General features: G+C 54.4%; 2 protein-coding genes across 2 annotated transcripts; both read left to right on the top strand.

The window, feature by feature from the left end:
* Positions 1-3,620: 3,620 nt before the first annotated feature.
* Positions 3,621-15,362, top strand: LOC116791094 (laminin subunit gamma-2-like). The gene is made up of 14 exons (XM_032696776.1): positions 3,621-3,702; positions 7,763-7,951; positions 8,913-9,042; positions 9,930-10,028; positions 10,501-10,637; positions 11,083-11,205; positions 11,332-11,521; positions 11,854-11,966; positions 12,267-12,485; positions 13,249-13,428; positions 13,885-14,118; positions 14,342-14,478; positions 14,748-14,901; positions 15,024-15,362. Exons 1-14 carry the CDS (start codon positions 3,621-3,623, stop codon positions 15,263-15,265), a joined length of 2,229 nt encoding a protein of 742 aa, XP_032552667.1. The 3' UTR covers positions 15,266-15,362.
* A 1,661-nt stretch (positions 15,363-17,023) lies between these two features.
* On the top strand, positions 17,024-21,428 carry LOC116791093 (laminin subunit gamma-2-like). The gene is made up of 6 exons (XM_032696775.1): positions 17,024-17,437; positions 17,930-18,044; positions 18,132-18,331; positions 18,902-19,060; positions 19,149-19,248; positions 19,431-21,428. Exons 1-6 carry the CDS (start codon positions 17,024-17,026, stop codon positions 19,679-19,681), a joined length of 1,239 nt encoding a protein of 412 aa, XP_032552666.1. The 3' UTR covers positions 19,682-21,428.
* Positions 21,429-21,901: the final 473 nt, after the last annotated feature.

The following is a 21,901-nucleotide window of genomic DNA, read 5'->3' as shown; positions in this document are numbered from 1 at the left end:
GGAGACACCCTCCTCTGATATTCTCTGCGTGGGCTGTGCCCAACTTCAGAGTGCCTGAGGAGGAGCCTTGCCAAGCCATGCTTCTGTGGCTTTTTTCCTCCTCTAACTTCCAGTGGGTTTTCTCAGTGTCCAAGATCAAGCTCCACAGTCTCTTGTGCTTTCTAGAGAAGCAGGAGGCTGGCAAGGGGGGCCTGTGAGTAGATGGCAATGCGGAGGGCCTGGACAAACCTGAGCAGGGTTCCTTCTCCCTTCTTGAGAGAACAGGATATTGTTAGAAGTTAAAAAGTGCTGCGAACAACTGCCTGGAGGACGCAGCTGTAGCGTCCATGTGGATCTGAGGATGGAGAGGACATACAGCTGTCACCCCAAGCTGGCAGTGTTCTGTGCTGCCCATCTGACATGTTGGACCACATTCTGGTTAGTTAATCTTTCTGGTTGGCTGCTGGCCCGATACCTTCGGGTGTGTCCCCATCCCAGAAACATCAGGAATGCCATGTAAAAAATACCCCACAGAGTCTGGGCTTGGGGGGTAGTTGGATGGAAATGCCTTCCCTCATCCCTGTGTGTGTCACTCCTCACTGGTGGGGCAGGGCACATGGCCAGGTGTGATGGCACTTCCTTGCTGTGCTGCTGCTGCTGCTGCCCTGCCCTGCTTGCTCACCGTAACCCCTGGTGTCCCTGCCTCCTCCCTGCCTGCTTCCTGTCTGCTTCCTGCCTGCCTCTGCCCATCCCGGTGGAGCCTCTGCTTCAGGTGGCTCTGGCTGACATGAGGACTTTTTCCCAGGGCACCCAACTGACCGAGGAGAGACTGAAGTCCGGGCTCTGTCGCTGCACTGGCATTTGGTGATGCCGGCACATCATGATCCCTGATTTTCCACACTGAGGAAATCCCAGAGGATTTCCTCCTAGAGAATGTTGCAGATGGTCTCTTGTAGAGGGCAACATGGGGACATGGACACATGCAGCATCATGGTGTTTATCTGTCATGAACCACCAAAATGGTTTTTTTCCCTTAGTTACATCAATAAAACTATCGCTTTGGGGGTTTCACACACCTTATTACTTGCCACCTGCAACGAACAGCAAAATTCAGATTGTTATGGAGATTCAGACTGTCTTTGGAGTTGTTCATTCTGCCATGGCCACATCCTCGAGGACTGATGAACTTGTGAGCCCCTGCAGTAGCACTTCCTTGGCTCCATTGTGAATGAACACAGAATATTTTCTTGTGTTGCAGATTAAAAGACACAGGTTCTCCAGTGAAGAAAAACTGTTCCATTGCAGTGTGTGATGAGCACCACTACTCTTCATGCCTCCCTTTGCTTAGGCTTCTGTTCACTCTAAAGGTAATATTTCTGTTAACTATGTTTATATGAGACCTCTTCTGGAGGGTGCTGCCGTAGCAATGGGTTGTGATGGGTGAGGTTTGCTCTGTGGAGGGTGGTGGGCAGCTGTTCCAGACCAGAAAATCAGGGCCCCAGAAAATACATTTTTTTGGTGGTCTCATGGCATGTGTTCGTGTGGTTTTCAGAGGTGATCTTGAAGGAGGATGAGGCACACATTCCTGTGGTGATCCTGAGGGACGGTGGAGGATGACAAGTTAAGAGTAACCTAAGTAAATATGCAGAAATGACTGAGGAGCAAGCTGTGTCAGGGCCTTGTTTGCACAGTGGGGTGAGAGGTGGGGTGGTAACAGTGAGATAGAAGGGATAACACGGAGGAGACAGATAAGGGAAAAGCTTCCTGATGGCAAGAGCTGGTTTTCTAAGAGAGAAGTCAGCCCAGGGCTAGGTGAGGTCCAAGGGAACTGCTGTACACTACACGCTGTTGGAGGAGGTGAGCTTCCTGAGCGGAGGGGTGTCAGCGGTAGGAAGGACACAGGAGAGGTGTTTCAGGTAAGTGAGGTACTTTAGAGCAAAAGGGATTGTGTTTCCTTAAAGGAATAGGCGGATCCTAAAAACTGCTAAATTGGTGGGAACACCATAAATAGTTTTATTCCACTTTAAAAAAAAAAATAATAAAAACCAGATAAAACAACCTTGGGTGCCAAAACCCACTGTACCACCATCGCATTCGGGGAGCTGGTTTCCTTGTTGTGGGCTATATTAAGATCCAGCAAGTGAAATGAAAAGGAAACCGCCTGTTTATAAAAGCGAGTTGACTCAATCAGTAGAGGCAGGTACAGCCGGCGAAGGGAGGTGCAGAGATGTGGTGAGTTCAGGCTGGCTGCGCCCATGAGATCACCAGGAGGCACAGAGGAAAGCCCTCTGAGTCAGCTCCAGGTGTCCGGAGTGTCTGGAGGCTGTAGGGCTGTGTAAGATGCTCAGACTAGGACCTCGGTGTTAATCACCCGGGTCTGTCAGCTCTGAAATGAGCAGCACAGCAGCGCCTCGGCTTGAGTTTGAATCCCTAATGGAGAAGGGGATCTAAAAAGGGACAGATTTGTTAGGTGTCTTCATTCCATCGAAAGGTGCTCATGGACCACTCGCAGTCAGTTGTCACAGTAGGTGTCCCATGGCAGGGGAACATGAGGGTCCATCCTTCCTGTGATACCCTAGTGGGCTGCTTTTGCAGGTCAGGTGAATGTGCCGGTGTTTTCACTTATCCTGGTGTATGCAGGATGAGGAGGACTCCTGCCTCCAGGATTTCTCTCTTCTCCTGTAGAAGTCTTCATGTCCCTCCTGCAAGGCGAAGGTGACGAACAAGGTGGAATTGGCTCTCATACCTTGTTTGGCTCACTGGCTACCCATTAGAACAAAGTGCTAAGGGACCTGGGTCTGTGGAGCCTGGCATCCTCCTGCTTGTTCTAGCAGCAGCCTCAGACAAGCTTTCTCCCCTCTCTGTCTCCACTCCTCATCCTCCTTCTAGCACAAAAGTGGATGCACTAGGTGAGCCCAAGGACCCATCTAACCATTTTCCCCTTGGGAGCAAAAGCAGGTAAATGTGTGTGTGACAATTCCCGCCTCCACCCCATTTCTAGGTCTGGGGATTTCCTGAACTTTACACTTATCTGGTAAATCCCTATCGATCTGCTTTCTGAGCACTTCCAAGCTGTCCTTGGGGATCTCTTTGCATCACCAGTCCCACTGGTCACCTGAAATGAGCCCTGCTCTTGCAGGTTGGTTGACTTGGGCCTGGTTTGCGAGGAGATGGTCCCCATCCACCCTCCCCAGGCTTCCTGTGAGCTCATCGTGTTTCATTTCGCTCCCTGCAAGCCTCCTGCGTGCCCGGGCAGCCCGGCCCTCCCCAGCCAGCCCCGGTGCCCTGCCCGCGGAGGCAGCAACGGCGGGTGGGATAGAGGTGGGCGAGTGGGACGGGCAGGAGGGGCGTCTGCAGGGGCTGCAGGTATATTTTATTCCCCTACCCATGAGCTATCAGCCCTAGGAGGGTGCAGGCAGAAGCTCCTCGGAGTGCTCTGTGGATGGGGCGGGCTCCTGTCTGCGCTGCCTGGGCTGGGCTCTCCCTGCTCGCGGTGAGTCAGCCCACGGCACACGTGCTCCTTCCTGTTGGGAGTGACTCAGGTGGAGCAGCCGATAAAAAACACACGGGCTAACAAGGCACTGGGCAGCCCTGGTCACGATCCCGCCGGACCGGGTGCCCTGGGCTCCCCGGCACGAGCCATGGCCGGGCGCTGGCTCCTGCCCCTCGCCTGCCTGGCCGCGTCCTTGCTGCCCGCAGCCCCGAGCACACGCAGAGGAGAAGGTGAGGCCTCGCCAAGGTCGGCCGGTCCCGCTCGGACGTGCGGGCGTGCTCGCAGCTCTCTCCGGTCCGGTAACTGGGAGCTGTCTGGGAGCACAGCACCCTGCCAGGGCGCTCTGCCATCCCGCCCTTGGGTTTAGTGTTTCCTCCAGGGTTGAATATCACATGAGCACTTTGACTTTGTTTTTTTCACTGGCATCCCTTTCAATAAGTTATTTATGTGCAGTTATGTTGTTGCTCTCTGTATGAAGCCTTGCTGATGGGGTGGCATGTGGGTGTGAGCACGAGCATCGCCGAGGCGGTCGCTGCTGTAACCAAAACCTTCCCCAAGCCCAGAGAAGAGCTGGAAACATCCAGGACCCAGTTTGATGTAGCAGCATGGTCGCGTTTGTGCAAGTCTGTGGAGCTCACAAGGTGCCCACAGCCCTGCTGCACCCCGTGGGAGATGACGAGTCTCCCGTGGTCCATGGACTGATGATGAGCTTCCAAAATCCAGCAGATCCTCTTGCGAGTGCAATTGTAGCAGAGAGTGTAGTGCAGGGAGGTTTGAGCATGTCCAGCCCAGTGGTAATTCAATAGCAGGGTTTCAGTTTTACTGGCCTATAGTATGTTTGGCAAAAATCAGGTTTTCACTTGTATTTTATAAATACTGAGTGATTTTAATTCTTTTTTTCTGCATTACTGATGTTCTGAACGGTACTGGGCTTGAAGTTGGATTTTATCAGTTTTAAGTGTGGTGCAACAGGGGTGTAATAAGTGCTGAATAAATGTTTTGTTTTAGGTTTTTTTTCTAAAAAAAAAAAAAAAAAAGACCTGTTTTGCTTTACATGCTACTTGAGTTAATTATTACATCAGCCTTAATTACGTGTAGGTTTAAAAATACTGGTGTAGGTTCCTTTCCTCCTCCTTCCTGGCAATATGTGGGAAACTGCTCCTTTTCCATGGACTCTTGAACCTATTTCTGTGTGTATGTGATGGTCGATACCAGCCGTGTTTTTATGCTGCAGCAGATTTTCTGAGGGGGGTTGGTGGTGTAATTTAGTCTCCTGTGCTCTCTCTAGTCCTAGCTCTAGATATGGGCTTGTAATTAGCCCATGTAATCCTGTTTTGCCTGCAAAGTGCTCAAGTCAAACTGGGTTCAGGTGTGATCCAGCAGAGCAGCAGTCAGGACACTTGTACTCTGATCCCTGTGGAGCCTTATGTGTGGCAACACAGGACGGCTGAAGGGATCTCCCAGGGTTCAGGGAAGAACTGGAATGTGGAGGTCAGAGCTCCATCACACCAACAAGGTGTTTAACTCAGGGTGTTGGAAAGCAGAAGGCACCAAACAGCAGGTTTTGGCTCCTGGTGTGGGGTATGTCCCTGCCGATGCTGATGGAGCCCCAGGCAGGTCTTCCTGCAGTGAGAAAGGAGTTGGGCAATGGGGATACCCAGACTTGGACAGCACATTGGACAGCCTTCTGGGTCTCTGTCCCAAGAGCATGGAGCAGGGAATGGCTTGTGTTGACGTGGAGGCTTCATTGCATGCAAAACTCTGTTGATCTCCTGATGGAAGGAGGGGTCTTTGTAGGCTGGCTTGTGTACAGGGCTGTTGGATCTGCTCCACGCAGACCCTGCCTCGTTTTCTGGTTTTGTGAATTTAAGAAGACAGTTTAAGAGGCCTGAAGCTGCATGTCTCCTTCTCCAAGCCTTTCTGATGTGGGAATTCATTTCGTCACAGCAATCAAGCATTTTTCATGCTTTATTCTGCTGGGTGGGAGCTGGGGGAATGATGTCCTGCTGGATGCATTCCATGTACCTCCTGCATCCTGACGTAGCACTGAAGAAATCCAGCTGCAAAGCTTCTCCTCTAGGGAGCCTACTCTTTTCCATGGATGATCTCAGAGCAGAGCCTCAGGGCACCTAGATATAGAAATGATCCTGTCCTCAGTTGGTCCTCATCTTCCAGCAGTTCCTACGTGCTCCACCTCTTGCTCTTGATAAGGATTAGCCTGCCTGAGCTCTCAGGTTTCCAGGAGAAGACCAGGAGCAGCCACACCGGTGGGGTGATGGCACTAACCTGCCGCAGCATCTCAAATGGCTTTGGATTAGTGAGACTTGAGTCTGTGCCAGGAGAACTGGCTCCTAGCGTGCTGCAGCCAGAGAGCAACACCTGAAAAAAGGTTTTCATTCCCTGGGGGAATAGTGCTCACACCTGTAATTTAGCAACCCAGTAAATCCTCCGGATTACATAGAGGGTAGGGTGATGCGTGGGTGGAGTTCAATTCAAAGATCCTTATGGGTCCCTTCCAACTTGAGATCTCACTGCAGTGTGGAGGGTTGGGAGTGGAATCAACCCCAAGTGGGATCTTCCCACGGTGGAGGTGAGCACAAAGACCTTTAGAAAGTCCCATGCTGTTGCTCTTGGTCTGTATTGTCCATGTCCTTGGGTCACTGGTGATGCCCACTGAGGCTGGGGATGCTTTCCCACGCCCTGGGGGCAGGACTTCTGTGCCCACAGGTCCCCTCCCAGCTGTAGCTGAATCTCGGTCTCCTGGCAGCCAGGCTGTGAGGGAAGAGCCATGTTTGCCAGAGCTGGAAAAATCTCTCTCCCTGTTTGCTGACGCATGAGGTCACCTCTGCTCTTGGCAGAGGCTGGGCTGAGTGCCTCCGTCTGGAATGTGGGTGCTGATGGGTGTGTGGGAGGGAGGGAGGGCGGCGCCCGGGTGTGAGCACAGGGCGCAGGAACCTGTGCCTGGTGCTGGGAATCACAGATGCAGAGGGACAGGGACCTTGTATCCTGGGGCTGAGTTGTGCCAGAAGAGCACTGGGAAGGAGGAGCCTCTGTGTGTGTCGAGTACAGGGCGCTGTCTGCATCCATGCTGCAGGTTTCTGCTTGCTTTTGGACTTCTTCCACCTCTCCGTGCTCTCAGAGGTGACCTGAGCGGGAGGTGGGCAGCTGGGGCCCACCTTTCTTATCCCAAGGAGTCCAGCAGTGAACAGAGTTCCTCAGAGGGAGGTCGAGGCTCCCATGGCAGCATCAGAGGGGTTCAGAGCACCTCCTCAGCAGGTTCTGCGTCCCTGAGGGGTCCCTGAGGCTTTTTCCCTTGGGGTGTTTCATTCTCCTGCCTGTCTTTGCCAACCATCCTCTCAGCTGTGCTTGCTTTCCTCTGTGGCACTGAGAGATGCATCTGGAATAAAGGTCCTCAGGCTTAAACACTTGAGTAATGGCTGCTGAGGCCTTAGATGAGAGGTGCCTTCAAGGGAATACCTGGACAAGGCAAGGGAGTGCTGGAGCAGGCATGTCTGGGGAGGTACCTGCCCTTCTGCTCTCCAGAGGGATCGCCTGTCCTGGCTGTAGTGGGAGGCAGAGTCTCATGCCTGTTCTTCCTGGCATCCATCATGCAGCAATGTGGGCAGCTGCAGCTTTTCTTCACAGGGAGGTTGAGGTAGGTGACCTGTGCCAAAACCTTTATTGCTGATCTCCCTCTTGGCTGGCATACTTCTGCCGAGTGCCTCGGATCACAGGCCACTCCCTGCATGGAAGAACTGGCTGGGGGGGCCTCATTGAAGTTGGTTGAGTTTTTCCTCCTGAACTCACGCCTGGTCAGAGGCTGGGTGAAACAAAACATAACCTCAGGGATCTTTCCCTTTTCCCTGAAGTCTCCAGTAAGGTTCCCCATGCTTTCCTCAGGACAAGATCTGGGGGGGCTGTTTAATCATCTTTGCTTACTCAAAATCCTCATTGGAAGTCCCATGAAAGGATGAAGGACATCCCTGGCCATGCCATGCTTGGCTTGGGGGGTTTGTCCATCCTGAACCATGTTGGCAGTGAAATGGGACATCGCTCCACAGCGTGGGGATGCGGAGCACCCTGTGGGCACTGGTGGCACAGGGGTGGCTGATGGACACAGACACATGGGGACAAGAGCAGAGACATGGGGACAGGGCTTGTTATTAGCAGAGCGAGAAGGGGACATTTGCACCGCCTGGGCTTATTCCTTGGCCTTCAGGGTGGTACTTACAACTGGTACCCTCATCTCTAAGCATTGTTTGAGATGTCTCTCTGCTCTCTTCTCCCCAGTCTGCGACTGCAACGGGATGTCCAGGCAGTGCATCTTCGACTGGCAGCTCCTGCGGGAGACGGGGAACGGGTACCGCTGCCTCGGCTGCCGGGGCAACACGGAGGGCGCCCACTGCGAGCGCTGCAAGGAGGGGTTCTTCCGCCGGCGGGAGCGGGAGTGCTGCCTGCCCTGCCACTGCCACCCCTGGGGTATGTGCACGACAGCCCGGAGGGCACAGGGTCTGCTCAGGGCTGTAGGGGAGCCTGAAGCACCTGCTGAGCACCTGGGCAGGTAAGGCTCTGGGTCCCTACACACCGGACCAGAGGCTACAAGACCCACCTGCCCTCTGAAATAATCAGACTCACAGACAGGTTTGGGTCAGAAGGGACCTTAAAGATCATCTCGTTCCATGCCATGGGCATGGACACCTTCCACTATCCCAGGTTGTTCCAAGCCACGTCCAACCTGGCCTTGAACACTTGCAGGGATGGGGCAGCCACAGCTTCTCAGGGCAACCTGTGCCAGTGTCCAACCACTTTCATTATAAAACGTTTCTTCCTTATGTCCAATCTAAACCTCCTCTCTTTGAGTTTACAACCTTTGCACTTGAAATACCTGTTGGTCTCTTGGTGCAGGAGGACCACTAGAAGTGTTACCTGCACATCAAAAACAACTGGCAAGAGGACAGAGCAATAGGCTTTAAGGGGTTGGAATGGCACATATCCCCTTGGCTCCCCTGGCACAAGGATGGCCTGGCAGCAGGACAGCTGCCTGTAGGTTGGAAACCAAAGATCCTGCCATGGCCCTCAGCCCCATGGGTTCCTTGTAAAGGCACCAAAATCAAGTTCCAGTGATGTCTAACTAGCAGAGGGTCTGGCAAAGAAGAAAAAATTCCCTAGACTCCATCTTTTTCTTCTTGCTGACCTTTAGAGTAGGGAAGAGGATCCTTGTCCTGGGCATCTGGTCAGTACCTGCTGGGATTTACCTCCTCCAAGTCTCCCGGGGAGACTGGAATAACTTTTAACATCCAGACCTGGTGTCTCAGCCCTGTGTGGGGATCTCACGTGGGGACCTGTCCCTGGGGCTGGATTGCTGCTGCAGTGATGGTGTGGTGCTTTACCACCTGTCCCATTGGGCCCATCCCAACCTCTCCTTCCCCTCTCTCCACAGGCTCCCTCAGCACACAGTGTGACAACTACGGCCGGTGCAGCTGCAAGCCCGGCGTGATGGGGGACAAGTGTGACCGCTGCCAGCCGGGCTTTGAGCCCCTGTCCGAGGCCGGGTGCCGGAGGAGCGGGCAGTGAGTGCTGACCTCCCTCAATGGCACGGGGACAGCAGGAGGGCCAGCCCCCAGAGCTCTCCCAGCACCGGAGCTGGCTGAAAACACCCCGTGCAAGGGCAGAGTTTGTTTTGTGGCAGCACAACGACGGCCTTGAGCCAACCTTGCTGGGAGAGAGTGGGCTCCAGCGGGGCTGGACCTCCATGCCAGAGCTCACTGTCCTGCAACAGCACCAAAATCTGAGCTTAACCACACACTGAGGCCATTGTCTTATTACCCAGATAGTGCCAAACAGGTGACAGCCAGGCTTGGCCATGTAAAACAGAACCTGCCCACCGTGGGCCTGCCTGGTGTCGGTGCCACTCACAAGGAGATGTACCTGCAAAAATAACCCCCTTCCTTTGCACGATGCCCTTTTTAAATACCTTTAGTAGCATTTCTTCTCTGACTTCCTCAGTGCTGTGTCCTCTTCTTCCTGACTTCACCTCACTGTTGCTCCTCTGGGGCTGCAGGCAGGCAAAGGGTGTGGGTGAGGGGGACTGCCTGCAGCTGTGCTGCTGTGCCTGGCCTTCTGCAGCTTCCCTGGGGTGCTGCAGCCTGGGATCCCTCAGCCGGGATCTGTTAAACTCAACCAGGGTTTATTAAGCTCAGCAGTGCTTCATGTTGCTCTTGTGAGTGGGTCAGGTGCTCTGGGGTGTGCTGGGGCGGTAGCGCTGGGCAGTCTCAGCCTGGTACCCACAGTGCTGCAGGTTTTCCTTACAGAGATGGCTCTGCTGGTTATTTTTCCCCTTCCAACATGGGAATAGTGTCTGGGGGTGTTTCTCTGCTCTCTTCTATGATAGCAGGGGCACTGAGCTCCCAGGCTGAGCTGGAAATCCAGGTCGAGGTTGCTGCTGTCCCTGTTGCAGGAGCCTGCAGTGCGAGTGTGACCCTGCCGGCAGCTCCGGGAACTGTCGCTCCGGCCGCTGTGTCTGCAAGGCGAGCGCTGCCGGGGAGCGCTGTGAGAGGTGGGTGTCAGGGGACTGCCGCACCACTGCATGGCATGACCTCCATCTCCCTGGCAGTGCACAGAATCGTAGAATCCTGGAATGGTTTGGGCTGGGAGGGACCTTGAAGATCACCCAATTCCAAGTCCCCTGCCATGGGCAGGGACACCTTCCACTAGCCCAGGTTGCTCCAAGCCCCATCCAACCTGGCCTTGGACACTTCCAGGGATGGGGCAACCACAGCTTCTCTGGGCAACCTGTGCCAGGGCCTCAGCACACTCAGAGGGAAGAAATCCTTCCCAATATCCCATCTAACCCTGGCCTCTGGCAGTGGGAAAACATTTGCACATGCCCGTCTTGCCATCCCAGCCTGGCGATGACCTCGAACCCTGGCAATGGCTGTGTTGCACAGTTGTCATTAAAAGAATGCTTATGTTGACCAGTAAAAAGAGAAAATGAACTCTACCTTTGTCACCTTCTTGCATTTTCCCAGGTGCAAGCGACACTTCTACAACCTGGATGCCAGAAACCCCATGGGATGCTCCCCCTGCTTCTGCTATGGGCACTCGGCTACGTGTGTCAGCGCAGACAACCACAGTGTCCACAACATCACCTCCACCTTCCAGCAAGGTGAAGCCCAAGTGGGACATCCCCACAACTCCTGGGGGTGTTTGCCAGCCCTTCTCTTTGATGTGCTGGAGGAGCTCCCTTGTTCACAGCCCTGCTGGGAGTCAGCCCCAGGCTTTGCATGCTCCTTGGGTCCTCATCCAACCTGCCCGTGGCTGCAGCACCCCTGCTTTGATGGGTGGCATGAATTGATTGTAGGCAGAAGTAGGGTGTAAGGTTTGGGGGAGCATAGGCTTCATTCAGCATGTCTTCCCTGCCACTTGGAGGAAGCCTCTGTGCCCATCCGGGCTGTCATACAGATGTGTGGGCACAGGGATACCTGTGCTGCCCCCTCAGAAGCTGGGGGTAGGAAGCTGGAGGGCTTTGATAATATATAGCTGAAGAAAGTTGCTACAGTCCTGAAAACACTTTCCCTGTCCCTACTGATGGCTCCTTGTTGGTGCTCCAGGTGCTGAGGGCTGGCGAGGTGTCCATGCAAGCAGCTCCCCAGCCCAGCTCCAGTGGTCCCCACGCCATCGGGATGCCTTCATAGCGGCGAGGAGATCGGAGCCCATATACTTCGTGGCACCTGGTAGGTGTGGCATCGCCGGGGACAGAGGTGACAATGAACCCTTTGCTTGGTCTGATCCCATGAACTGAGCCTTTAGGAGGAAGGAAAGATTTTAAGCCTTTAGTTTTCTTTTCCATTGCTTTGCAGCGAAATTCCTCGGGAACCAGCAACTGAGCTACAGCCAGACGCTCTCCTTCGATTACCGCCTGGACCGAGGGGGACTCCAGCCGTCTCCACACGATGTGATCCTGGAAGGAGATGGCCTGAGAGTCACTGCCCCCTTCTTACCCCAGGGGGAGGTCCTGCCCTGCGGTGTCAGCCATACATACACGTTCAGGTAAAGGGCGAGGCTGGGGTGTTTGGGGTAGGGAGGAGCAAGAACGGCTCCTGAATTCAGCTGTGATCCCTTGGAGGTGGCAAATGGTGGCCTGGTTTGGGCTGGATCCACCTCAGGGGCATCTCTCCTGGATAAAGGGGTTACTTTGTGAGAGGGGCAGTAGAAAATCTGGCTTGAGATTGGGCTGGGTACTTGGCTCGGGATCGCTTGCATGGGGTCAGTTCCTCAAAGCCCTGAGCTCAGGAGGGAGATGGGCGAAGGCTGCCATGTTTTCTTGTGGAGGCATCTTGTTTTCCTGAAACCGGTTCCACTTCTCCCCTCTCCCACGGCAGATTGGATGAACACCCGAGCAGCAAGTGGAGCCCGAGGCTGAATCACTTGGAATTTCGTAGGCTGCTGGGAAACCTGACAGCCCTCTGGATTCGAGCCACATTTGGGGAGTACAGTAAGTGTGGGGAGAGCTTGCAAGCATGAGGTTGGCATCTCCTCGTTGCTGGAGTCACCAGCTCTCCAGATAGAGACACCTTTGCTAAAAGGTATTGTAAAAGTAATAATAATGATATTAAGTGCCCTACGGTGGCAAAGTTAAATTATGAAGAGATTGAGCAAGGTGGCAACAGATTTGGCTGTTCCATTTGCCTGTGGGCATTGCAATAGGATGTGTAACCTGAGCAGGTCCTGGGTGTGGGGGTCTTGCAGGTGGAGCTGCTGTCCCCCATAGGTGACTGGCTGTACCTCTCTCCAGGCACTGGCTACATCGACAATGTCACCCTGGTGTCGGCACAGCCCATCCCTGGAGTCCCTGCTCCGTGGGTGGAGCGCTGCGAGTGTCCGGCGGCGTACGGGGGGCAGTTCTGTGAGAGATGTGCCCCTGGCTACCGTAGAGACAGCCCTGGCCAAGGGCCCTTCAGCATCTGCGTGCCCTGCGGTTGCCAGGGGGGAGGAATTTGTGACCCTGACACTGGTAAGAGGAGCCACCGCCACCACACAGTGCTTGTCGGGTGTGTGGGAATGCAGGACAGCTGCCTGTGTCCCAAGAACTGAGCTGGGGGGGTCGGGAGCACTGACTTTGCAGAAATTTCTTCACAGAAAGAGTGGTCAGACATTGGAATGGGCTACCCAGGGAGGTGGTGGAGGTCCTGGAGGCGTTTAAGGAAAGACTGTACATGGCACTTGGTGCTCTGGTCTAGTTGATGTCGTGGTGTTGGGTCACAGGTTGGACTCGATGATCTCAGAGGTCTTTTCCAACCTAATTGATTCTGTGATTCTGTGACTCAGGGGGCTGGAATGTGGGAGATCATCCCAGAAAAATTCCCCAGAACCTAGAAGCTCTGCACCCAGATGCATTTGGATCAAATTGGGTGTAGATGATGCATACTGGAGAGAGAAAAAAGCATCTCCTGCTGCCCTGATAGCAGTAAACTCTTCAGACTTTTTGTTTTAAAGTTAAGCCTGACAGTGCCTCAGGTTGGATGGGGCTCTGAGCAACCTGGTGTAGTTGAAAATGTCCCTGCTTATCACAGGGGCAGTGGGACTGGGTGACCTTTAAAGGTCCCTTCCAACCCAAACCATTCCATGATTTTATGTGGTGCATGGTATGGGCAGGTGTGGGAATCTTAAGGTATCTCGTGGAGGATGCTGGAGTGTGCTGCAGTGGGTGGAGTGGTTGAGGGTGTCCCACCAGGGCTGTGAGTAAACTGCCCTAAGCCCTTTCCTTCCTCCTCCAGGCGAATGCTACTCTGGAGATGAAAACGTGGGCAGCAGTGTCAGCTGCCCCTTCGGCTCCTACCACGACCCCCGGCAGCCACATGGCTGCAGGACCTGCCCCTGCGGCCACGGCCAGGGCTGCTCCGTGGTGCCAGGCAGTGAGGAGGTCACCTGTGACCACTGCCCTCCTGGAGCTGCTGGTAATGCCCTTTTCCTTGCTTCCGCTCTGCCTTTTCCCCGAGCTTCTACCCTCTGTGCAGGGGTGCTTGGAGCTGGGTGGATCCATCCCATCCTCTCTGCCCAGCTTGCCTGAGGCACTGCCACTCCTTCCTGTGACAGGGTGCTTCAGCCCCAAGGGCTGTGAAGACACATTGCCCTGCCCCAGGAGAGGTTCTCATCTAAACACAACGTGGATGGAAAAAGGATGGGTGGGAGAGGGAGGGGAATGAAAAATAGGGAAAAAAAAACAAATAGGAAATTACTTAGCCAATGTCAGCTGTTGCACCCAGCTTTTGAGAGCCTGCCTGTTGTGTTGGCTGTGGTGGTGATGAGGGCAGAGATGCTGTCGTGCCAACTCCAATGGGTTTCTGTGAGGCAGAAGCAGTGAGGCAGCCTCTGCCTTGCAGGCACGGGCATGAGCATCTCATCTTTCCCAGGGGACAACTGCGAGTACTGTGTTGATGGTTATTTTGGGGACCCAGTGGCTTCCCAGCCCTGCCAGCTGTGTCAGTGCAATGGCAACGTGGAGCCCAACGCCGTGGGGAACTGCGACCGTCGGACTGGGGAGTGCCTCAAGTGCATCCACAACACCACCGGCTTCTACTGCGACCGCTGCAAGGACGGCTTCTTCGGGAACCCGCTGGCCCCCGACCCCGCCGACAAGTGCAGAGGTGAGACCTGGGCACTGTTTAAGTAGGAAAATCCGTGCCCGAGTGCTTGGTGAGAAGGGGGATGCCACAAAAGCCAAGGCTAGAAAGTGGGAGTAGAGAGCAGGAACCAAAGCACAAGGCTAAATGGTGGGGGGAAAGCAGGGAGAGAGGGTTGATGAAAAGATGTGCTGAGGCTTGAGGTGGGGGACAGAATCCTTTGAACCTGTGTTGCTCCAACCTGCAGCCTGCGCCTGCAACTCAGTTGGTGCTGAGCCCCTGAAGTGCAGGAGAGATGGGAGCTGCATCTGCAAACCCGGCTTTGAGGGTCCCAACTGTGAAGAGAGTGAGTGCCCGGCTTGCTACAGCCAGGTGAAAGCCCAGGTGAGCATCTATGCCAGTCCCAGGGCCCCTGAGCAGCAAGGGGTGCAGCGATTCGTTCACCCTCAGTGTCTCCTCACGTTCTCCTCAAGTGAGGAGTGGTTTTGAACTTTGGCTTTGTACCCCATTGAAGTGATCCCTTGTGCCCCATCCAAAAATGGGTCCTCATGTTGCTCTCCGTTCTCTGACTGGACTGTGGACCTGGTTCCCACCCTGGTCTTTCCCCATGGGTTTGGTGTGCCACTGGCTGATGGCCTGGTCTGTGGTTGCAGGTGGATCTGTACCTGCAGCAGCTGGCAGAGCTGGAGCTGCTTTTCTCAGGGCTGCAAGCTGGTGGTGGGGCCCAGAGCCAGGAGCTGGAGAGGAGAATGCAGGTGGCTGAGGAGATGCTGCGGACCATCCTCAGGGAAGCCCTGAGCCTGCAAGGTACCACCCACCCACTGCCCTGGAATGGGGCCATCTGGGCTATGTTGGGGAGAGTTTTGCTGCCTGTGCCCTTCTGCTCAGCAACGAGTTTCTCTTCAGCCTTCCTCTTTCTGTCTCACCAGCTTCTTACAGGTCTCTGGAAGGCCGTGTGACCAGGATGAATGGGCAGGGTCCCAGCTCCCGGAGCCGCTTGGGCGAGATCAAGGCGACGGTGGAGAGGCTGAGGTCTCTCGGGAGCCAGTACGAGAGGCAGGTGCAGGAGACCCGGCAGCTGCTGGAGAGAGCGAGGCTGGACCTGGAGAGCAGTGGAGCCACCCTCCGCCGGGTGGTGAGAGCATTCGTGTGTGACACACTCCTAGTCTAGCTCAGGGTTGGAAAAAAAAAAAGCATGGAGAGAGCAAGGATTTAAGGAATTCCAGATATTATGTTTGTTTTGTGAGTGTAGATGTTCTGGTGGCCCTTTCCATGCAACCTGGACATGGAGAGGTGCTGGCAGGGGTCTTTGGGGCTGGTGGAGGTTTAACGTGCTGCGGTTGCCTCTTTCACTGCTGAGTTGAATGGAGAGCAGAGAAAAGCACTCACAGCTCTTTGCCTCGCTCTCTCCTCAGAACATTCCTGTTACAAGCCTTCCCGGGGGCTCAAATCAGTTCTTGATGCTGGCCCAGGAGGCTCTGAGACTGGCCAACAGGTGAGTTCCTCCTGCCATCAGCTGAGAGAGAGAGGGGAGTGGGACTGAGATCCCACTGGGTGCCCAGAAGGTAATATTTGGGGGGTCCTTGTGAACCCACTGGGCTGCAGCTGCCAAAGCCTCTGTACCAGCCCTGGAACAGAGGAAGATGCAGCTGCTGGGCTGACTTCGCTGCCCTACAGAGTTGTCCTCAGCTGCCTTTGAGGATGGAGTTGGGTGTGATTTAGAAGCATCTTTGTGATAAGAGTTTGACCCATGTTTGTCCAGTTGGAACTGGCAGCATCTGCCTCCCCTCTGGTGCTTGTCTACTCTTGAGAGACGCAGGAGGGACAAGGAAAATACAGATCTCTTTTGCAAACATTCTGCATTTCCTGAGAGGGTGCATTCCAGCATCCCTGGATACAACAGTAAAGGAAGTTGGTGGAGAAAACCTAGGTGGGAAATGTTTCTCACGAGCATCTGTCCTTCGCAGCCATGCACAAGCAGCCAACAGCATCGAGCAAGCGGCACGGGCGGCGCGGGAGGACGCGGGGCAGGCACTGGAGCTGCTGCGCGTGGCTGGCAGAGAGGCGGCTGCCTCCGGCTCCCTGCAAGGGCTGCTCGGGAGGTGAGTGGGGGCTGTGCCGGCCTGTGTGTCACGGAAGGATGTGGGAGGGAGGAGAGGGGTGGCCAAGCACCTGTGTCCCCTTCACTACCTCCCCATCTGAGCTGCAGAAATGTGTGTGTTTGGAGGTGGGACTTGCTGGAACTTCAGTCACTGGCACATCTGAGCGGTGGAGATGGAGATTTGACAGGTCTGTGGAGCGTCTGCTTCCCACTACACAGACCATGGTGCTCCCATGGAAGTGCCAGCAGCTAAGGGAAGCTGGCATGTCTGCGAAGAGACTCTTGGTGGGGGGAGTCTGTTCCATATGTGGTTGCAAATCTGGGCTGGGTTTAGCCCCAGGGTGGCTTTAGCCCCATGATTCCTGTGTGGTGGGCTGGTGCCACTCCAGAGCCCACTGCGGTGGGGCTGGGATTTCGCACATCACTAGTGAGGTGCAAGCAACAGCCCTAAGGGAAGTTAAGAAGCTGAACTGGGATGTGCAGGAAGAAACATCCAGTTGTAGGGCAGAGATTAGCAGAGCCACTGTGGAGCCCATGAGGGTTCAGCTGTGTGACACACCTTTGGTTCCTGGAGCAGGAGTAAGGAGCCAGTGGATGCCCTGTTTGGCTGAGGGACTGGGATGCAGGAGGTGTTTGCGATTGGGTTTTCCTGCATGATAAATCTGCATGGGGCCTTGGAGAGCATGAACAAGTCCATGTAGAAGGCAGCATTAATGCTGGGGTGGGGAGTTGGCAGCCTGGCTGGTACCAGGCTCTCCAGTCCTGCATCCCTGCAGGTACGAGGAGCTGCAGTCACTGGCTGGAGGCCTGAGGGCTGATGCCGAAGGAATGGCCTCCGAGGCAGACAAGGCTTACCAGGGCAGCCTGGTGCTCCTCAGCAACCTGTCCCGCCTGACGGAGACCGACATCAGCTCCTTTGAGGTGAGGGCTTTGTGTCTGTGGGACCTTTTGCTCTTCCTGCCAGCAGCTCAGCCCTTCCCAGTGCTCTGTCCCCATTGGAGAGCCATTGGATATGCATCTTCTCACCCTTTTGCCCGTGGTTCCCGGGGAGCACTGGGGAGATGCTGGGACCCCATCACGTCTCTGTTTCAGGGGGAGGCATCCCGGCTGAAGCAGGACGCCAGTGCTCTGTTGAGCCTGGTGGACACCTACATGGCCCAGTACAAGCAGCTGCAGAGCCGCACGGGGCGCTGGGAGGAGGAAACCAAGGAGCTGCTGCGAAGGCAAGAGGGCGAGAGAGCGGTAAGAGATTGGCTGGGGGGCTGTGTTGTCCTCCAGGAGCTGGAGCTTTGGTGGGATGCGCTTGGCACCACCACTGTCCCAGTCTGGTTGTCAGAGGTAGCTCTGCCTGCCTGGAGCATGATTGTACCCTTTCTTGGAAACGCAGCGTTGGGGTTGGTCTTCTGAAGCCCGTGGGAGACCTCCCTGTGAGCATGGAGCTGCTGGTGCAGGGTCTCACCTGCACACCTTCTCCATGTGAGGCAGGTTGAAGACCTACTCCTGGAAAGATTAGAGCTAAGATGACTCAGGATGGCTGGAGCTGGTTGAGGAGCCCCAGCACAAGGCTGTGCCACAGGTTGTGGTAGCGTTGATTCAGGGGCAAGAGCAGGCACTTGGAAACAGGCTGATGGGTCTTCTCCTCCAGCCCAGCTCCTCCCAGATTGCTCTGGGCGTGTCCAATCCTCCCATACTCTGTCCTTCATCCACCTGTTGTGTCCCTTTGACCTGTTGCAGAAGCTGACACAGCTGCTGTCCCGAGCCAGCCTCGCCAAGAGCACAGCCTTGCAAGCCATGAGTGCTGGCAATGCCACCTTCTACCAGGTGGAACAAATCCTGAAGAGCCTCAGGGGTAACATCCTAGAAACCCTTCCCTTGCCTTTTCACGTCAGATCTCATGAAGGTAGTGCAGCTTCATTCCCACACGTGTTTCTTCCAGAGTTCAACCTGCAAGCAGGTGACAAGAGGAGGGAAGCTGAAGATGCCATGAGGAGGCTGCCCATTATCAGCAGCATGGTCACCAGTGCCAGGGAGAAGACAGACCGAGCCGAAGCAATCCTGGGCAGCGCTGCTTCCGAATCCAAGGCAGCCAGCAGCGCTGCAGGGGAAGCAAAGGAGATCACCATGGGGATCCAGGAGGTGAGGGCAGGCTCCAGTGCTAGTGCTGGCAGAAAAGAGTTTGGAAGGAAAAACAGTGGAATAAAAGGAGATGGTTAGCTCTTCATGGTCGGGCTGATGGGTTAACTTTTGGACCTGCTGCATTGATTTCTGGCCTAAAGTTTCTCTACAGTTGGTCCTGCAAAGTTTGACTGTAGATCAGTGGGTGTGCAGATCAGATCTCTGCAGGCACGTTTCTTCCATGAGGATCTTTGTGGCATCTCACTCTACCTGCCTTTCAGTGACCAAGGGAATTTTTCCCCTCCCACAGCCTGAGCCACTGGCAGGCTTGTGAGGTCCCAAAATTGCTGCTTGTGGGTTCAGCTCCCAGATGTGTGTTGTAATTCCCCAGGGATTTGCTGATGTGTGCAGGAGGGGTTGAGCCATTGCCATGGGAACAGCTCTCTGAAACAACTGGTGGGAGAACATGAAGGATACAGGCCAGTGTGCGGTCATTTTGGATCCACGTAGAAGGAATTTCCATCAGCTCTGCATTCCAGTGCACCTTTTGGCCATGCTCTGCCCCTCTGAAAGTGCCTTTGCCTTCCCCAGGAGATTGCCCAGCTGAAGGTGGAAGCCAACCAGACGGCCGATGGTGTCCTCGCCCTGGAGAAGGCAGTGGCCGCCCTGTGGCGCGAGGCCAAGGAAGCAGATGATGAATTTGAGAGGAAGCTCTCAGAGGTTGAGGCGGATGCTGCTGTGATACAGGAGGTGGGTCCCTGTCTCCCTTGCCTTGTCCCCATCCCTGTTGCCTTTTGGGCTCAGTTGCACCTTACAGCTGCTGCCTTTCCTCCTTCAGACAGCTCAGGAGGCTCAGAGGGTCCATGACAAGGCTGGCCAGGCAGGGGTGGCCGTGCAGGAGACGCTGAGTACCCTGGAAGAGCTGCTGCGCCTGATGAGTAGGTTTTGTGACACCACTGTGGGATGTGGGTGGAGACAGGTCCCCACTGGGGTCTAGGGAGTTTAGTGGGAAGCTGACCTCAGGTGATACCTGTGGACAGGCTAGGCATCAGGGTGGAGATGAAATATCTAGAAAGATGTAGTCCTCAGCCTCCATCCATGCTTTCCTTCTGTTCCACAGACCAGCCTGGCGCTGTGGATGAGGATGGCCTGAAGCAGCTTGAGATGAATTTTAGCAAAGCCAAAACTAGTAGCAACCAGCTGAAGGCTGAGATGTCTGAGCTGGAGCAGACAGCCATGCTGCAGAAGGCCCGGGTGCGGACGCTGGAGAGCAACATCGATGAGATCCTGGCCGATATAAAGAACCTAGAGGATATCCAGAGGAGTCTTCCTCCAGGCTGCTACAACACAAAAGCCATTGAATTGCCATGAGTAAGCTCTGGAAAGGCTGCAGCACCTGCCAGGCTGAAGGCAGGAGAGCCTCCCCAAATCTGGCAGGACTGGCTGCGTTTGATTGTGTTGAACTGATCCTTACCCTCAATTTCAGCATGGCAGATGAAGCTCAGTGTCATGCTGAGCCCTGGAGAGTCCCTAATTTTTCAAAGTGCTCCGTCCCTCGCTTGTGGGAGGAAGAAGAAGCCTGGTTTGTGAAGGTGCTACTGGCTGAAGAACAGCCCATTCCTACAACATTTCTCTGAGGTGCAAGTCGACGTTGCTTGGTGTCAGCCTTGGGAGTTGGCATGGTTTGGAGCCTGAAGTTCATAACTGAGGGGTTTTCCACCCTCCACCCCCTGTGGATCCCTTCTCCCGATCTGGCACACACAGCCTCTGTCCTTACTTTGGACACTACCACCACCACCACCTCCTCCTCATGTTCTCAGTGAGGTTTTCCTCACCATCAGTAGCTCAGCGAGCGGCACGAAGAGACAGATGGGAGAGATGAGTTTTGAGCTGTGGCGCTGGTGATGCTTCCTGTGGCATTCTCCTCCCAGCCTGCCCATTCCTCACCTTCCTGGGAGTGGTGCTGACGTGGTTTTGCTGTGGCTTAGAGCTCTGGCACTGATGACCATTTTCACACAGCTGCAGGTCTTCCACGGTGCTTCTCAGTGAGGTGGTTACTGTTCGCTAAAGAGGAGGGAAAAAGAGCTTCCAGGTGCCTTTGAGCTCACAGTGACATGCTGGATGGAGGACGAGGAGATCCCAGGCTAGCAGGGGCTCCTGAAATGAAAAGTCTTTCCTGCTTTACCTGCTCCCTTCAACCAGGAGGAGTATCCCTATTCTTTCTCCCACACTTCGCAAGTCCCAAAGCCCCTGAGGGGTGGCTTTCCTGTCAAAGCTCCTCCTGGGCAAACACAGGTCTCCTTACCACCTCCTTACATGCTCAAGCACAACCTTTCCTTACAAGACTGGTCCCTGTGGTACCAGGCAGCTTCCTGGGTGTCCCAGAGGCCAGGAGAAGGAGGATGATGTCTCCAGGACTCTGCAGGAATGGGGGCTTTCTCTAGGGGTCTGCAGCCGTGAGCTCTTGTGTCTGAGAGCCCTGTCCCATCCCGCTGCAGTGTCTGCACCCCGATTTGATCGGTGTAAAAATATTGAAGATGTCTTGAATGTGTTTCAACCTCTGTTTTTGGTGCTGCCTATCCCCCCCCCCCCCCTCCTGCGTGGTGCTGGATGTTTCTCAGAGGCTCAGGTAGTTCTCCACAGGGGTTTCCCGTTGTACATCTGAGCAGAGCTCAGTGGGGCCAAAGACCCCAGTGCTCCCTTCATCACCTGTGGCTTTCCTGCGGGTCCAGATCCATTTTGACACCACTCCCACCTTCCTTTAGATGCAGGGGAAAAATATTGCTGCCACATGCTGTAAGTCAGCTCTGCTGAAGCCCCTGGCCTGTGTGGTGGTAAAAGAGGAGGTCCTGAATGATGGAGGAGGACTCTGTGGGGACTCAGCCCTCCTTATTTCTGATTCTCTGATGAAGCAGCATCTGTGCTTTTGCTTAATGATATACCAAGTATTATGTGTGCCTTACACTTTTATTTAAGTGAGATGTACTCTAGCCCCCGGCATGTCTTCCTTCTTCTGTTGTACTGCATAGGGACAGGTATTATGGACCTGGCTATTTTTCCATGAGTTGGGTTTTTTGAAAGGGAGGAGGTCAATAAATGATGAATACTTTTGGCTGGATCTTGCCTCTTAGTTTATTTTCTCAGGCTCCCTGATTTAGGTGGGTTTGGCCATGGGTTATCCCAGCCATTTGCTCTCCTTGTCCTGACTCTGTCTTGGGGCTGTTTTAAAATTACACCAGTAACATCTTTGTTTTGTTTTGTTTATTACATAATTTAAACATTTTGCTGATAAAGTTTTTTTTGTTAATGACTGTTTTTTTTCATATAGCAACAGAAAAAAAAAAGAAAAAAAAGGCCCCAAAACTTTTGACAAAGGTGAAATCGGTGGCATGACAACTTCAACCCCTTTCCCTCCCCCCTTTATTTATTTTTTCTCCCAAAGGGCATTTGAAGTTCATTTCTCTTTCAGCAAATTGCACTGTTTAAAAATGGAGGTTCAAAGACCAAGACCCACAAGCTTCTTCCCACCCCTCCCCTGCACCCTGCAAACCCCAATCCTCACCTCCCTGGCAGTCACATGGATCATCACAG

The sequence above is a fragment of the Chiroxiphia lanceolata genome, chromosome 9, assembly GCF_009829145.1.
Source record: "Chiroxiphia lanceolata isolate bChiLan1 chromosome 9, bChiLan1.pri, whole genome shotgun sequence".
Taxonomy (NCBI): domain Eukaryota; kingdom Metazoa; phylum Chordata; class Aves; order Passeriformes; family Pipridae; genus Chiroxiphia; species Chiroxiphia lanceolata.
Note: the sequence above shows the minus strand (reverse complement) of the source record. Positions and strands in the feature narration are given on the sequence as shown.

What these genes read in the sequence shown, in the direction of transcription:
- LOC116791093 (XM_032696775.1), top strand. Translation starts at nt 17,024, where the DNA reads ATGGCCTCCGAGGCAGACAAGGCTTACCAGGGCAGCCTGGTGCTCCTC. An exon ending in GGCAAGAGGGCGAGAGAGCG is followed by an intron (nt 17,438 to 17,929) that starts GTAAGAGATTGG and finishes GACCTGTTGCAG; the next exon opens with AAGCTGACACAGCTGCTGTC. An exon ending in AGAGCTGCTGCGCCTGATGA is followed by an intron (nt 19,249 to 19,430) that starts GTAGGTTTTGTG and finishes TCTGTTCCACAG; the next exon opens with ACCAGCCTGGCGCTGTGGAT.
- LOC116791094 (XM_032696776.1), top strand. Translation starts at nt 3,621, where the DNA reads ATGGCCGGGCGCTGGCTCCTGCCCCTCGCCTGCCTGGCCGCGTCCTTG. An exon ending in CCCCGCCGACAAGTGCAGAG is followed by an intron (nt 14,119 to 14,341) that starts GTGAGACCTGGG and finishes TCCAACCTGCAG; the next exon opens with CCTGCGCCTGCAACTCAGTT. An exon ending in ACAGCCAGGTGAAAGCCCAG is followed by an intron (nt 14,479 to 14,747) that starts GTGAGCATCTAT and finishes CTGTGGTTGCAG; the next exon opens with GTGGATCTGTACCTGCAGCA.